The sequence below is a fragment of the Copadichromis virginalis genome, linkage group LG11, assembly GCF_057382275.1.
Source record: "Copadichromis virginalis isolate Kocher_CV1m ecotype Utaka linkage group LG11, C_Virginalis_male_GT1.1, whole genome shotgun sequence".
Taxonomy (NCBI): Eukaryota; Metazoa; Chordata; class Actinopteri; order Cichliformes; family Cichlidae; genus Copadichromis; species Copadichromis virginalis.
Window position 1 is genome coordinate 35,019,174 of NC_140628.1, and position 14,673 is coordinate 35,033,846.

At 38.4% G+C, this 14,673-nt stretch overlaps 1 protein-coding gene across 2 annotated transcripts; it reads right to left on the reverse strand.

Annotated features, from left to right (window-relative positions):
- Positions 1-2,185: 2,185 nt before the first annotated feature.
- Positions 2,186-14,110, reverse strand: tmem106ba (transmembrane protein 106Ba). 2 transcript variants are annotated; one of them, XM_085472184.1, is made up of 8 exons: positions 13,790-14,110; positions 10,031-10,232; positions 9,221-9,284; positions 8,918-9,077; positions 8,521-8,661; positions 7,289-7,338; positions 7,150-7,203; positions 2,186-3,393 (listed from the first exon to the last, which is right to left on the reverse strand). In XM_085472184.1, exons 2-8 carry the CDS (start codon positions 10,218-10,220, stop codon positions 3,273-3,275), a joined length of 780 nt encoding a protein of 259 aa, XP_085328310.1. In that variant the 5' UTR covers positions 10,221-10,232; positions 13,790-14,110; the 3' UTR covers positions 2,186-3,272. The 2 variants fall into 2 exon arrangements, with proteins under 2 accessions (XP_085328310.1, XP_085328311.1); XM_085472185.1 differs by lacking the exon at positions 13,790-14,110 and adding an exon at positions 13,465-13,758.
- Positions 14,111-14,673: the final 563 nt, after the last annotated feature.

Below are 14,673 nucleotides of genomic sequence, written 5' to 3' on the forward strand. Positions count from 1 at the left end.
CCATTTCCTCTTGTTTGGTGAAAAGAAACCCTGGGCCTGTATGAAGGACAGGGTGAGGGGGAAGTTCTGTTGTAATGACAATAACACAACCAATCAGTAGCGGATGTGGTTCTTCTCTCTGCTCCCTTAAAGCTGTTCAGAGACCAAACAGGCAAAGTAGCTTTCTGTTTGATTCTCTGCGTTTTGCATTTTTCAGTAAAAGTGAACAGTGTTTCTTTATTCTGAGTTCTGTGAGCTCAGAATAAACAGAGTTTGCATAATACTTGGACTACTCCAAGTACAAGATTTAAATTTCCATAAACGGTATGGAGTCGCTCTGCTGCTTATTCACGGAAAGCTTCTCTGGACAAGCAGTCAGAGTCTTTCCTTGGACTCACCACATCAGACTTGTCGTGCATGACAGAGTCCAGCTGGAAGAGAGACAACTGGACTTTATGAAGACCTTAGCATAGTTCTTCCCAAACAATCTGAACTGAAGTAGCTCACAACAAATGCAGTTATGTAGATTTAGTTGGCACAACACACAAATATTCCAAACATCTAAAAATCAAGAATCAGCATTATACTAAGCAGTGTCGGGACAGTGAGTCTGACCTTTTAACTTGATTTAAATGGGTTTCCTCTGTGGCCAGTTTAGAAGTGTGAGTTTCACTCATATCTGGGTGGATTTCTTTGGTAATAAGATTTTCATTGAAACTGGTGATAATGTGTTGAGTCACTTTAAATCAATATAGTCCTGTAGGGAGAAAATAATAGGTTGTCGCTTATTTGCAGAGTGATATCTTCATGTGGTTTATTTGATAATGCACTATATTCAACCTGCTAATCAGCAGTTAGCCTGCGTAACCACCAAAAAAGATAAAGAATAACAACAAAGATGAATGCCATCGTGTTAAAAATCCAAAGGGGAAATCACTCATTTAGTAATAAAGTACCTCCAGAAGCAAAAATAAAAGTACAGTGCTGCCCCACTAACACTCTACTGGCAACAACTAAAGTACAATCAGTAAACAAAATACATTAGCGATGGGGGCAAGAGGGTTTTTTCTCTGTTGTATGTATTCCAGTGCAGCTCTGGTCTAGACCTGTGACCTGGATCCCGGAGTGGAAGTGAGCTGGTGGTTTAATGACTGCAACAGATGTGAACATACCATGATACACAAGGGGCCTGTGCCTCTCGCTTTAGGAAACAAACAGATGGATAACACCAGAAAGAAGTTTTGAAAGCAGAGAACAAAATTAGGTTCTTTGAAAATAGTAATAAATATTACTATTATCATTAATAAATAGCTTAAACACACACAGCTTTACAACCACATCCTCAATTCTAATTTATTATGAGCATAAATGGAAGTTAATAGATGTTGCTTTATGTGTGTGCGTCAGCTCTGTGGATAGTTGCTGGAGTGAATAGGTTCGTGACAGGATCCCAACAACATTAATGAGTGTGTTTGTGTGGGACACCGTACTAATGCTAAGAGGCAGATAAACAGATTTGGCATGAGGAATATGAAGGACAGTTACGCTAAAGTTTGTCACTGGTCTTCTGCAATATTACTGCAAATTTGCAATCTTATTTCCAAATTTCATCTCTGAGTTTCAGTAGGAATGCACAGACAATGTCAAAGAGAAAACGTTATTTGGAGACATGTGCTCGTGAACTAGATCAGAATATGGGACACTATTTCATTTTGTGAGAAGAAAGAACAAGTTCCAGATAAAAGTACAGTATCTGGTCACCCTACAATAGCTGCAGCCCCCTGGTGGGTTGTGAGGATACTGCAGGTGTAGTTCTTTTGGTGTAATACAATAAAACCCTGTTATCCTCAATAAAAAGGAAGATGTTTATGTCGGGTACATTTTCTAGACAAAATCATTTATGGACAACTAATTTATGATCAGATGAAATTTGTTTTCGCACATTTGTAAGAAACCTGCAAATTTTATCTCCTATTCATTGCTCAAACATCTGCATCCAGTCCACTGAAATGGACTGGATGCAGATGTTTGAAAACATGAAGACCTACTTTTTCTTGTCTTTTAAACGTCCAGTTTCAAGTATTAATGTGCAGTAATGAAAAGGTAAGAATTTGGAGACCTTCATACTTCAGCTGAGTGAGACATTTGGCACCACTCTGTGTGTACACAGTATATTAGAAGCACACCAAGAAAACACAAGAAACGCTCAAAATGAATAGATTTTATTGTCACCGGCATGCATGAAAAACACAAAACCACTGTTTAGATGTTAGAAAATAGCTGGGAAACTTTCACATTTATGGAATATTACGAACAGTTTGATTTCGGTTTACTTTCTTCAAAATGACGTGTAGAAATGTGGAGATTTTGCAGCGATTTAAACTGTGAAACTTTGCATGTTGATTTAAGAAATTATATTTATGTGATCAAAACAGCAAATTACACCATGGCCCACAAAAATAGGATTAATTTAAATTTTTAAAAAAAAGGTGACATTTGTATGAATAAGCCTATGACATAAAAATATTATTATAAGTTATTTTCTTATCAAGTGAAAAATGTATTTTATTTTTCAGTAAAATATGCTCATTAAGGTCTTCAGAGTAGTCACGCGTCGCTTTTAACCTGATGATTAACAGAGTTACACACACACACCGCACAAAAACTAAAAGTTTAGAATAAATCAGTGATGACGTGAGTCTGCTGTACTGCTCTACACACTAACAAAATTCATGAAACAAAAAGAGAGAGGCTGTTTGTAGAAAGGAGTCAAATAAGAGCAGAAAGGAATGATTAGGAACACCTCAGTAGTTTTACTTTCAAAAGTCAATTCTCTCTCACACGTTTTAGAAACGATTTCATAAAGTGGTGTAGAATGAGAGGGGCTGTGAGCAGCTTTCCCCTTCTATTTAAGCAATATTGACATTACCTTCTCTTCAAAAGGTCCAGCTAAAGTGCATCGTAAGTAAAGCTATTGCTTCCAGTATTTCAAATACAGAGGAGGAGTGATACTGAATATTGAATAATGTGCTCTGTTTTTACCAGCCTGGAAAAACTACAAACCTCTCGTCTATGGGCCATGAGGAGGATTTACAGGTCTGGTTCACGAGGGATAAACCATCGTTTGGTGGTTTTATTGCAAAACGTCTATTCTAAACATCATGTTTGTCCTCTAAACAGAATAAACTATTCAGGACTTAAAAACTGATGAGCCACTACGACTAAATTAAAAGCAAAGATGTTTTGTATGGAGGTCAACAGCAGTATCTGATGCCTAAGCTCTTTTGCTTCCCTTATTGGTAGACCTGCACATGCCCGTGCAACGAGGTGGTGTTCCCCCCACAGTCCACATACTGGTACATCTCCTGGGAGACCTGCTCCGTGTGGCCAAAGTAAGACGTTGTCACCATCACCCTGAAAAGCAAACAAGAGTCAAACATGATCAAAGTGCAAGAGATCAGTGGAAATAGTTGTGCAGCAGTCTGATATCACTGCTATCATTATTTGCTGTTGAAAGTACTGTAGCTCAGAACTTACACCAGTGTATTTCCTCCATCTATAGATCTATCACACCTAGACTCAACATCTTGTTCTGGCCTAAGCTCTAAATAAATTCTGTGCAGCGTTCTTGTGAATTGAAGTGGAATAAACCTCTATGTTATTCTATGTGGCATATCAAGTCTTCTCTGCACAGAGCAGTTTTTCATAGTTATTCGAAAATTAAAGAAAGGGGAAACATTATCATATGAAGCGTCCATGAAGAGCTTACAATTTCTGATTAAAAGTTAACTATCACAGCCATGTACCTATAAACAGCTAAAAAGATTAAATATCTTGAAAATAGTAACAAATCTGATCAATCTGGATTCAGCACAGTAAAAATCAATAAGAAACAACACATTTTATCTTCAAAACAAACAACTTCTGAAGTTGACTTTTTGACTGCTGGGTTTGGACAGCTTATTGTTCTGATCCTCACTTGAGGGGTAGACTACAAACAAAATTCAACACAGCCAGGCTTTCTTTATGCTAGCTGTCCTAACAAAACCCCAAACCTCAGTTGGAGATAACTGTTATCACAGTTAAGAACAGGGTTTATCAGCTTCCTCTATCAGGCAGGGGTATATGCATCAGGCTCTGTGCGTGCTCAAACCAAACTGGGCATTTTGCAAGTCATGTGACTCTTCTTCTGCATGAAAGAATCATAATAGGTGCTGTCTACTCCAATCAGAAGCATTATCAACTGATGATGATGATGATAAAATTGTGATTAAGAAGATAAAAAACATTACAGCAAAATGCATCACTGCAAATAAAACAAAAAAAAATTATATAATGTTGCAGAAAATCATTAATCTGGTGGTTTCGTGCACAGAGTAGTCCAAAACATTTGAATTCAAGTTATTTTATCTCTGAGCACGCTCTCTGTGCTGCTGTTTAGCTGCTCTGAAACTGTAAACTGGATCCATTTTAACATTAAAACTAAATTAAAATTGCTGCACTTTGTCAGCAGATCAAAGTGAAAACTATTTTATGGATTGAACAGGTATTCCTGCTGTCTGTTCTTGTAGCGTCCAGCAGTGTAAAGGAGACTAAGCAGTAGATTAGAATCAAGTACAACAAGGTTTATACAATTTCTGCATAACAAAATAAATCAGTATACATTTCAGGTGCTTCAGTGGTTTAAGCGGTGGTACGGCTTAACGACTTGGACATATAAAACATATTCCCCCAGTAGATAATCTAGATAACATTTAATACATGCTGTAAATAAAAGAATCAGTGAAACCATGAAACATAATCTGATCAGAAGCAGGTTATCTGTTCAGTCTAAGTTACCACAGTGACTTAGTCAGATAAAAAGAAATCCACTTTTATGACACAGAAACCTTTAGCCTGGACCTGCTCACTAAGTCATTAATCTGGCTTCATAGTGCAGGCCTCAGGTCTATGTTATTCTGCATTTACTACAACATGCATCAGCAGCAGGAGATCTGAGATAGCATGGAGCAAAGTGTCAGCAGTTAGCTACACCAACAGCCAACCACAGCTTTTCAGGTGAGTCATGCTGAAAAGCTCAGATAACACCCTGTTGACTTCTCTTTCTTGCTCTTATTACAGTCAAAAACTGGTTGGGAGGCTTTCCTTGTACTTATAACATCACAAAATCGACTCCTAGGAATATGACTTCACAGCTATCAGTTCCACTCCTCACTTGACAAGTTTGCATGATAGTAAGAAAAGTCTCATTGAGAGCAGGCAAAGGAGAAACTAGAATAAACAGTAGTTGTGAAGAGTCGCACAGTGAGCTGAAAAGAGATTGGTGCAAACAATGAAAACAGTGACCCCCCCTTCGCCTGTATTTGCTTTGGTCTCACTGGGATTTTTTAATTTTACTAAGAAATGCCAATCAACTAAATTTACATTCTTGGATTTATTACATTTTATTTAAACAAAACAGTGAAGCAAAGCCTGACATTGTCTTATGTAAAAAATTAACTTCCAGTCTGATCCTCAGAGTGACTGTGAAAACAGATCATTCATTTAACATTAGTATCAGATGAGTACTTGACATTGAAAAATGCATGAAGCCAACAGATCTGTGTCGTATCAGAGCTGGGAAAAGTTGCATTGGTGCATCGTTAGAAAGCTGTAGTTGCTGCCAAGGTGTCGCAAATCTTGCAAATAAAGCTGATAAGAGCCCTGCTTCCTCTGCACATTTAGACTGTAGTTTCATGGATTTTAAAATTTCCTAGAGGTAAAACTTAAATTAGTCCATCTGAAAATCTGGTATTGCCAAAAGCTTTATAAATTTTTTTATTGACATTACCTCATTGGCCTGACATTTATAATAATGTGATCAATGAGGTTAGCAGCCTCATGGAGCTGTAGAAACACTCGCAGGTGTACGGGAGTGCTACAGAACAGTGCTGCTTTTAGCTTAAGACATTTCTGCCAGACTGCAGCAAGACGCAAGCTTTTTTCCCCCTGCATGTCACTGCATGGTATTAATATAATTACTTATTTGCTTGGTATGCTTGTCTGTTTAAATAGCAGAAGTGATTATCAAACCAGTTTTAACATCCACTTGCTTCCTAATTTTTTGAAGAGAGTCAATTACTAGTGCAAGCAAATAATTTCTCACAAAGACACGGCATCATTTTCATACTGTCAGCTGTGAGCGGCAGTGTCCTAACACTGAAGTGTGTGTGTGTGTGTGTGTGTGTGTGTGTGTGCGTGGGGGGGGGATTGAATAACTTTGCTCATCATTACTTCTGTCAGAACTGACTTTTTAAAGAAAATCTATTCTTGGACTCTTTTAGAGTCATTCTGCATTCTTCACACTTGGGGGTGGGGGCGTTATTTAGCTTATACTGAACTTCTGCCTTAGGCTGTTGTAGCACCCGACTCTTTAAGATCACCCTTTTCTTGTAACTGGCTGCAAACGCAGAAAAAAAAAAATACAGTATTAGTGACATCTTCCCTCACTAACATAAGAAAATCTGTCTGAAACTGACCCATCCCCCATTTTTACAAGTGTATACGACATAATATAATTTTCTCTTATGTATACTATAGTTATTCTTATAAATCCAACTGTTTGATTCATCTTCCTAAAATATTCAAGACAGACTGAAGGGATTTTAAAAATAAAAGTCTTTTTAGAGGCAAATGAATACACTCAATTGCAACAAGACACTCGATTAGATAGTCACAACTGACCTTTATTGTATCATGGTCCAGATATAAAACCACTGAAAGGCTACATTAGGTTTTAGGATATTGGCTGCTTTTCTCATCCTCATTTTTACTGGCATTCATCAGTGCAATGATACTGATGATACTTGGCTAGAGACCAGCGGTTTGCCTTCCCCGACATTCGATTCAGAGAATTAATTAGGAGAAATGTTAACTGCTAAATTTACAATCTGCTTCCAAGTCAGATTTGACGTGTAAATGAGCAAAGCACCCAAAGGCCCGGGGCTTCTGCTGATCTGAACAGTGCCCCACAGCAGAAGGCTGTTTGCTCTGGGCAGATCTTCAGTGTGTGTGGGTGTGTGGGTGAAGTTATGCAAGTGTGGAGGAGGGAGCTGAGAGTAAAGACTGATGCTCAGCTGAGCACAGTATCAGACATAAAAAGAAAAATATTCAATATCTTGTCATACTTACTGCATCATGACCACTATGTTGTGAACTTTAATTGTTGGTAAGGTGCAGTAGTCACTGAAAGAGAGACAAGTAAGATTAAACATGATACTGATCTGAGTGTAAAATGCCTTATTAATAGGACTTCAAATAAGATACTCACAACATGTAACTCAATTCATCAGCGATGATGGTGGGGACCATGTAATCAATCTGTAAACACAATTCAGAGAGAAAAGATATTAGATTTGAAAATCCATTTTCTGCCACTTATCCAGCGGGGGGCTGGGGCCTATCCCAGCTGTTACAGAGGAAAACCAGCGTGCACCCCGGACAGGTCGCCAGTCTATCGCAGAGCTAACACAGAGATAACATTCACGCTCACACTCACAACTATGGCTAATTTAGACTTGCCTGTCAACCTAAACCTATGCATGTTTTTGGACTGTGAGAGGAAGCTACAGCATCTGGAGAGAAACCACACGAGCACAGAGAGAGCATGCAAACTGCACACAGAAAAGCCGCAGCTGGACACGTTTCAAATTCACTAGCAAAATAAAGAAAGTCAAGAAAAAAACAAAAACAAACAGAAACTGCGAGGGATACTTTGTACTCAGTTGTACATTTTTAGGGCTCACTGAGCCAAGTGATCAAGACAATCTCCAAACTACACTGCAACATTATAATACTGACACTGGGGTGCAGAAAAATGGTAACCTCCTACATGGCCTGCTATGGTATATCTATCAGAACACCAATGCTGTAGTGATTTTAATGATTTAGCCTCCCCCCCCCCCCCCCCCCCCTTTTTAAAAAAATGTATTTTCTACCATAACTAACAAACCAGTAATGTGTGAAATGGTTTTGGTGAATTGTATATTTTTGAAGCATCTTCCAGAGCTGAACTTTGTAGATGACCTCTGCACACTCATCTCACACAAAGGCCTTTACTTTATTTCCCCATGTTTTTAAAGCCTCACCCTGTACTGTGTTTTCACAGTAAGAAGGTGCTGCAGTAGTACAATAGGAATGACATAGTGAACTGACGCCTTTAGCATCAACCTGGTCTTAGATGCACACATACACCTCGAATTAGCTTGTGGGTTGCCAAGTTGTGGTAAGTGGAAATTGTATGTAAGATATTTATGAGTGTTTGTGTATGTAGGCTGTTTCATAGAACCTGGAAAATTCAGAAAAACACACAAAGCCGACTGATGCACAAATTCCATTTATGCATAATAAAGTTTGAGGTTAGTGCAAATCATGTGAGTTTCCTGAGAGAAAAACGCATCATATTTGATTCAAGAGGATTTCAACATTTAGGAGAACCCAGATTTTATCGGAGAAAATATGTGAGAAAAGTGGTCTAAACACAGAAAACATATATCAACCTACCTGCTGTTCATCCAGTGGTATGATCACTGTGCTGTTGCTAAGCCTGGCCTTCCCTATCACCGTCTTGGAGAACTGCACTTGGGCTGTGATGTTGGTCACAGTTATGGCATAGTAGTTATTGTTGGTGATGTTCAGTGTGTTCTAGAGAAAAGAAGGTAGTTAATATGGCAAACTTGTTAGCAAACATTATTGATTTAGAGCTGTCCTTGGTCATTGCCTGTCTAAGCATGCTAGCATCAATTTAAATATTTTTAAAAAATGCGTAATTCAAAATTAAGAATTAAACCATGCAGCATTCTACTGATGCAATACTATCAGTAAATTCAGTTAGATTATTAATTACGTTTTATTTTGTATATATTTTATGTATCATTTATTATAAAGTGCTCACACTTACTGTAAGGTTGAGATAGACAATTCGTTTGTCATGGTCATAGGAGACATAGGCAGACTTCACTCCCACATAGGAGACATCAATGGAGCGAGGGAATAGGAAGAAAACTGCCAGGCCAGACAGCAGCAGGCACAGAGCGACTGATATTGTGACATACAGCTTTCTGCAGGAGATTGAAAGGAGAAGTCAAAAGCTGAAACAGCTGTTGGCTTCAAAGTCTGTTGTGCTGCTGTGTGTTCATTTAGTTTCATCACACGCACAGCTAAGGCAGCTAATTTATAAAAAGAGCACACAATGCAGACTTACGTCCTGCTTGGTCTGAGCCTTTGGTCGCTGTATGGAATCAGAGCCACAAGCTGATTCTCTTGACCTGTTGAATGAGTTTAAAAAAAAAAGTGTAACTGCTGGAATCGATTTCGCATCACTGCTTTAAAACTACATCCAAAGAAGAATCTTCGCCTAGTTTATTTTTCTCACTTGAAATTGCAATTTTCAGGTCTTGACTCGATTTCTAATGGTGGCACCTAAGTAATTAAACCACCTCTTTGAAGTAGGGCATATCAAATGGGAGACAACTTGATAATATCAATAAACTAATTTAGATCAGTATATTCCTCTTGATCCAGAAAACTTGGCCTTGGCAGAAATGTGCAGTCCTGAGTTCCAGATCTGGTTTTAAGTATGAGTGATAAGCAAGTGCAGGCCAAGCCAGTTTTAATAGTTGCCAAGAAAAGAACTGTGGTCTTAAGAACATAACTACGACTTTAAGTTATAACAATTTTTGTAAGCAATATTTCCGTTTTTGTCCTTGCTTTTCTTACTGGTTGGAAATTGAGGTGACATGTGGAAAAGGGTGGTGCAAATGCAAGCAACACTTGCATGAAAATGTGCAAGCAGTTGGATTGCATGTTTCCTTATAATGCAGAGTTGTCAGTCAAACTTGATAAAACCAAATGCATACAGCATTCATTAAGCCATTACTAAAGGTTTATAATAAATTGGGATGGTATTCTTGTAAATTTCAACTTGATTCATGGGTATTTTGTACAGATGGGTACTTTAATATCTCTGCTTTTAAAAAACTCTTAACAGTTAAACATTTAAGCTAAGCTTTACCACGAGGGATTCTGCCAGTGCCCTGGCATGTGGGGCAGGTAACGCTGTCCCGTCCAGTGAACTCCACATAGGGGAACTGAGACACATCTCCATTCTTTCCATCCTCTTCTGTGTGACTCCCCCCATACTCCGTCAGAGCATCTTGACTCTCGTCTTTTTGCTTAGCTAAGAGTGACTGGGTCTTGCCCATAGCTGCAGCTGTCTGTAATCAGCAGAAAAAAAAGAACATACAGAGAGAGGAACTTCTGCACAAGTTCAGCACGCCATGCTGACTAACCACATGCCAGAGAGCCATTTGGATGTAAAATTAGATCTGGATGTATCCCAGTAAACACTTCCCAGGGAAACAAACTTCATCACAAAAGTCTTTTGTAAATCTGTTGGAATTCAAACATAGACTCTATTCTTCTCTATTTTTCAATGTTGTATAAAATACATTTAACTAACACATTTGTAAGTTAAATATTTAGACCACTCTCATGGCAAAATGTGACAGGAATGAAACAGTAATTGAATTGCTCATGGTCACGCAGACAAACTGTCACATTCTTTTCTCCACCGTCAGTACGACTTTACTGTCACAGTGACAGAGTAACAGAGTTTTAAAAGAAGCGGGAACTGCTGTATTTTAACTCAAACCAGTCTTTTTCCTAAATCTAATGAGTAGTAGGGCTGAACGATATATCGCATTTGCGATAATATCGCGACATGATCAAGTGCAATTTTCTAACCGCAAAGGCTGCGATTATACTGCGATTATAAGGCTGTCCAAATTACTACCATATCCCAGAATTCATAGCGCGGCCCAGCCAAACTCCAGTTTCCAGCAATGGCGGCCGCTACTAAGTTTTAAAATTGCTCATACTAATCTTTCTGGGTCACAAAATAAACTTTTAACATATTTTCAGGCGAGAAAGTAGTTGTGTAAACATCAAATATCTGCTCGGTTTATCAAGATATCCCATATTTGCAAAAGTGCTTCGACGTTTTCAGAGGCGTCTGCTACCCACCAGCTCGACAGCTAGCCGGGAGCTCGAGGATTACTGATGCGGCCGAGAACGGCACAACTCCCGGCACATCATTTTCAGATCACCGCGGAGTTTCGCTGCTCGGGTTAAACGTAATATATAAGTCACTTAGACAACCTAAAAATGTTATTGTTGGGCTTTTTTCAGTGTTTTGTTTGTTCGTGAGTAAATCGGTTTGGCTGAGATTAAAGTTATTAGATTAGATAAAATAAAACTTTATTAATCCCCCGGGTGGGTTCCTCCTTGGTTTTCACACAGCTGACTAAACGTCAAACAGAAAACTTATTAAACAGAAGTATGAGACAGTCGAGAATTTACACCAGTGTCTGGTTATATTTTAGATAGCAAGAAGCAGACGGCCGAGTTTATTAAACTCCACCGAGACAGCGGTGACGCTAATCAGAAGGCTAGACCGTCCAATTTCACGCCTTTAAACTTTAAAGGCGTGTTTGTGTGTGTGTTTATACAATTGCTATTATGTTTGCACTTTATGTGTAATGTTACTGACTGCAGAGATCAGTAAGATGTGTGTATTTTTTATTTATTAGTTTTATTTATTTAATATTATTTTTTAATTGAATGACTGTCTAGTAGTTCACAGATGTCGAAAAACTGAGTGTGGTAAAGCCACTGATTTTTTTTATGTATATTTCTGCAATCTGCACATTGTACTGACTTTCATTTTAATGTTTACACCAGGGTTCCTTGTCAGCACTTTATGCTCAGATGTTTGTAAGCTAAAAATAAACTATTGTGTATGTTCAAATATACTGTTGTGATTGAAGAAGTTAAATAAAAATGTCAGTCATCAATTCATGCATCACCTCATGTCATCATAACAGAGGTCTGTCTTCCAGGAAAGAACAGTTTAAAATTAATGTAATATAGTATTGGCCATACTATATGATGTATTGCTTGTCTTTGTTTAATAATACAGAAGACAAATACCTTAAAAAATAATCGCATATCGCATCGCAATCGCAATATTGGGGCAAAAAATCGCAATTAGATTATTTTCCATAATCGTTCAGCCCTAATGAGTAGTTTTTAAAACCCAACCCTAAATGAGTACTTTCTAATAGATACTGATACATAGATAATAATCCAATCAAATTGATACAACAAGTCTTTCCTGTCGGGGGAGGAGGGAACGGGAGTTGGTGCAAACTATGGTGTCTAGCACCTACCTCTCCAACCTCTAAATACTGACCTACTTGCTCTTTTTAAAGTATAAAATATTAACTTGTATAGACTGAAACAAACTTAGTACATGAGACCGTTGAGCGAGTAAATTGCCTCAAGTTATGCTTGATTTGGACTACAGTGAGAAATCTATGATGTAACTGGAAACCCCTATTAATTGCTCTACCTATTTCCTATTTCTCCAACAAAATATGAAGAAGTGATGGGCAAATTAACTTTTGCATAGTACTACAGCTTTACATTCATAGAATGCCATAACTAGGAATTAATAGTCATAATTCAGACATAACTTGAGGACTCATAAATATGCTTTGCTGTGTGATGTGTTTCTTCAAGGTTATAAATATGTGAGCAATCTGTTTTTTTAATGATATCATTGCTTTAAGACTGCTTTGTCAAATCAATCTGACTCTAATGACTAGCAGACGTGTTCACTGAACAGGAAAAATCTGCTCCATATTTTCCAAAGTACATTTACTGCAGTGTGAGGCATTTTTAGGGCTGTGCTCATTTAAAACAGATGCTGCTGGGCACTGGTACCGGTGCATTTTATTTTTTCCCAGTACAACCAGTTTCAAATTGTCCAGCTCTCTTAGGTTATTTGCTCATTTTAGCAGTGCTGGCATGGCTTTCTGACTATGTATTGTCAAAACAATGGCATCCAGTGGGGGCTTTGGACATGCAAGTCACACACTTGCTATCTGCCTGCTCTGTGTCTCTGTATTGTGTTCGGTCTCACTGATGATAAAATAGTTGGAATTTAGGCCCATGTGTTTCTCTGGTATTTAAAACACTACTTACTCAGCAGTTGTAAATAATAATGTAATGTAAATAAGCACAGTGCCATATTCAAGTATAATAATATAAGAAAACGTGTTATATAAAGTGGTTAATATTGGTCTGTCATACACTAATATCAAAGAACTGCTGAAGTATTAATACGCCAGCTATAGTTTCAAATATACTAAGATTTCATGTGAGTACACTTAAGTAAATGACCAGTAACTGGCAGTTCTGCCTGAACTAATATCCTCATAGTAAAGAACTCTAGGTATTTGTTTTAAACCGTAAAGTAGGCCGGTGTTTCTCAACACGTATAGCACCGTCATGTTTGAGTTGCCTTTTTCCACACCGTTGGATATTCACGCTGTTTCATCTGAGGGTTGCTCAACATAAAACTATAAAGAAATGCTCCAGACTCACCCAGGCTGTTGTCTACATACACGACACACAGCAAAGGCCGCCATGCTGTTACTGCTACTGCTGAGCTGCTAAGGCTAGCCGAGGACACAGAGTACCGGCCGGTGGAACGCGGCTTTTACGCCTTTATTTTTACAAACAATAGGCACATTTAGCTTATACATTTTTTTAAAAATGTAAACACACTCTGAAAACCCGTATTCTGCGTCGACTGTAGGCTGCCAAACGTAATTCAGACATTTAATTAAAACCGGATCGACGGTTCGCCAGTCGTCGAAGTCGTTAAATATCCATCAGACGTTCGTTTAACATTCCGCTAACCGCTTACCTGATGTGTGTTTTAGTCTGTTTTACTTGCCATCCGGTGTATCTCCGTTGTTTGTTGTGGTTCACTCGCCAGCGGAGAAATAACGCCAGGAACGCCCCCCGCTCTTCTCATTGGGCAAGCCGATGATGGTGGATTTATCCGTCTGCACTGTTGTGTTCAAACAAACGGGATGCTGGAGGTGAAGCTGCACTGGGCCACACCCAGTCATTACTCAAATAACACATGTTTGTTCTTTGTGTAATGCTATGAACTATGAACTGCCTTTGTTCAGGTCATTATACCAGAAGAAGTCTTCTGGTATACTGCTGCAGCAACAGCAGTTACTTCCACAATTAGTGACAAAAATGTCAGTTACAACGCATAAACTGCGCCCCCTGGTAGGACGTGAAGATACTGCAACTTACTGTGAAAAGTTGCAAAAAACATTTTAGTTGAGATTTAATAGTCGTTACCATCGCTGTACAATATTTAAATAAAAAACAACAACAATAACAATAAAACAAAATCCCTGAAATTTAAAAAACAAACAAACCAAAAAACATTTTATATTTATTTTCTGACTTGTTTACCATCATGTCGCTGGCCACTTCAGTAGTTACACCTTGCTAGTACTGCGTTGGGACCTTTTTTGCCTTAATAACTGCCTCTATTATTTGTGGCATAGATTGACATGGTATAATCAATGCTTAGTTGGCACTAACAGGCCCAAAGCATGCCAAGAAAGTATCCCCCACACATTTACACCACCACCAGCAGCCTGAATCGTGCAGAATGGATCTATTCTTTCATCCTGTTTACCCCAAATTTTGACCGTTCCATGAGTCATCAGACCCGACTACTTTTTGGTTGTGCCGTTTTAGTGAGTCTGTGAATTGTAAGCTCAC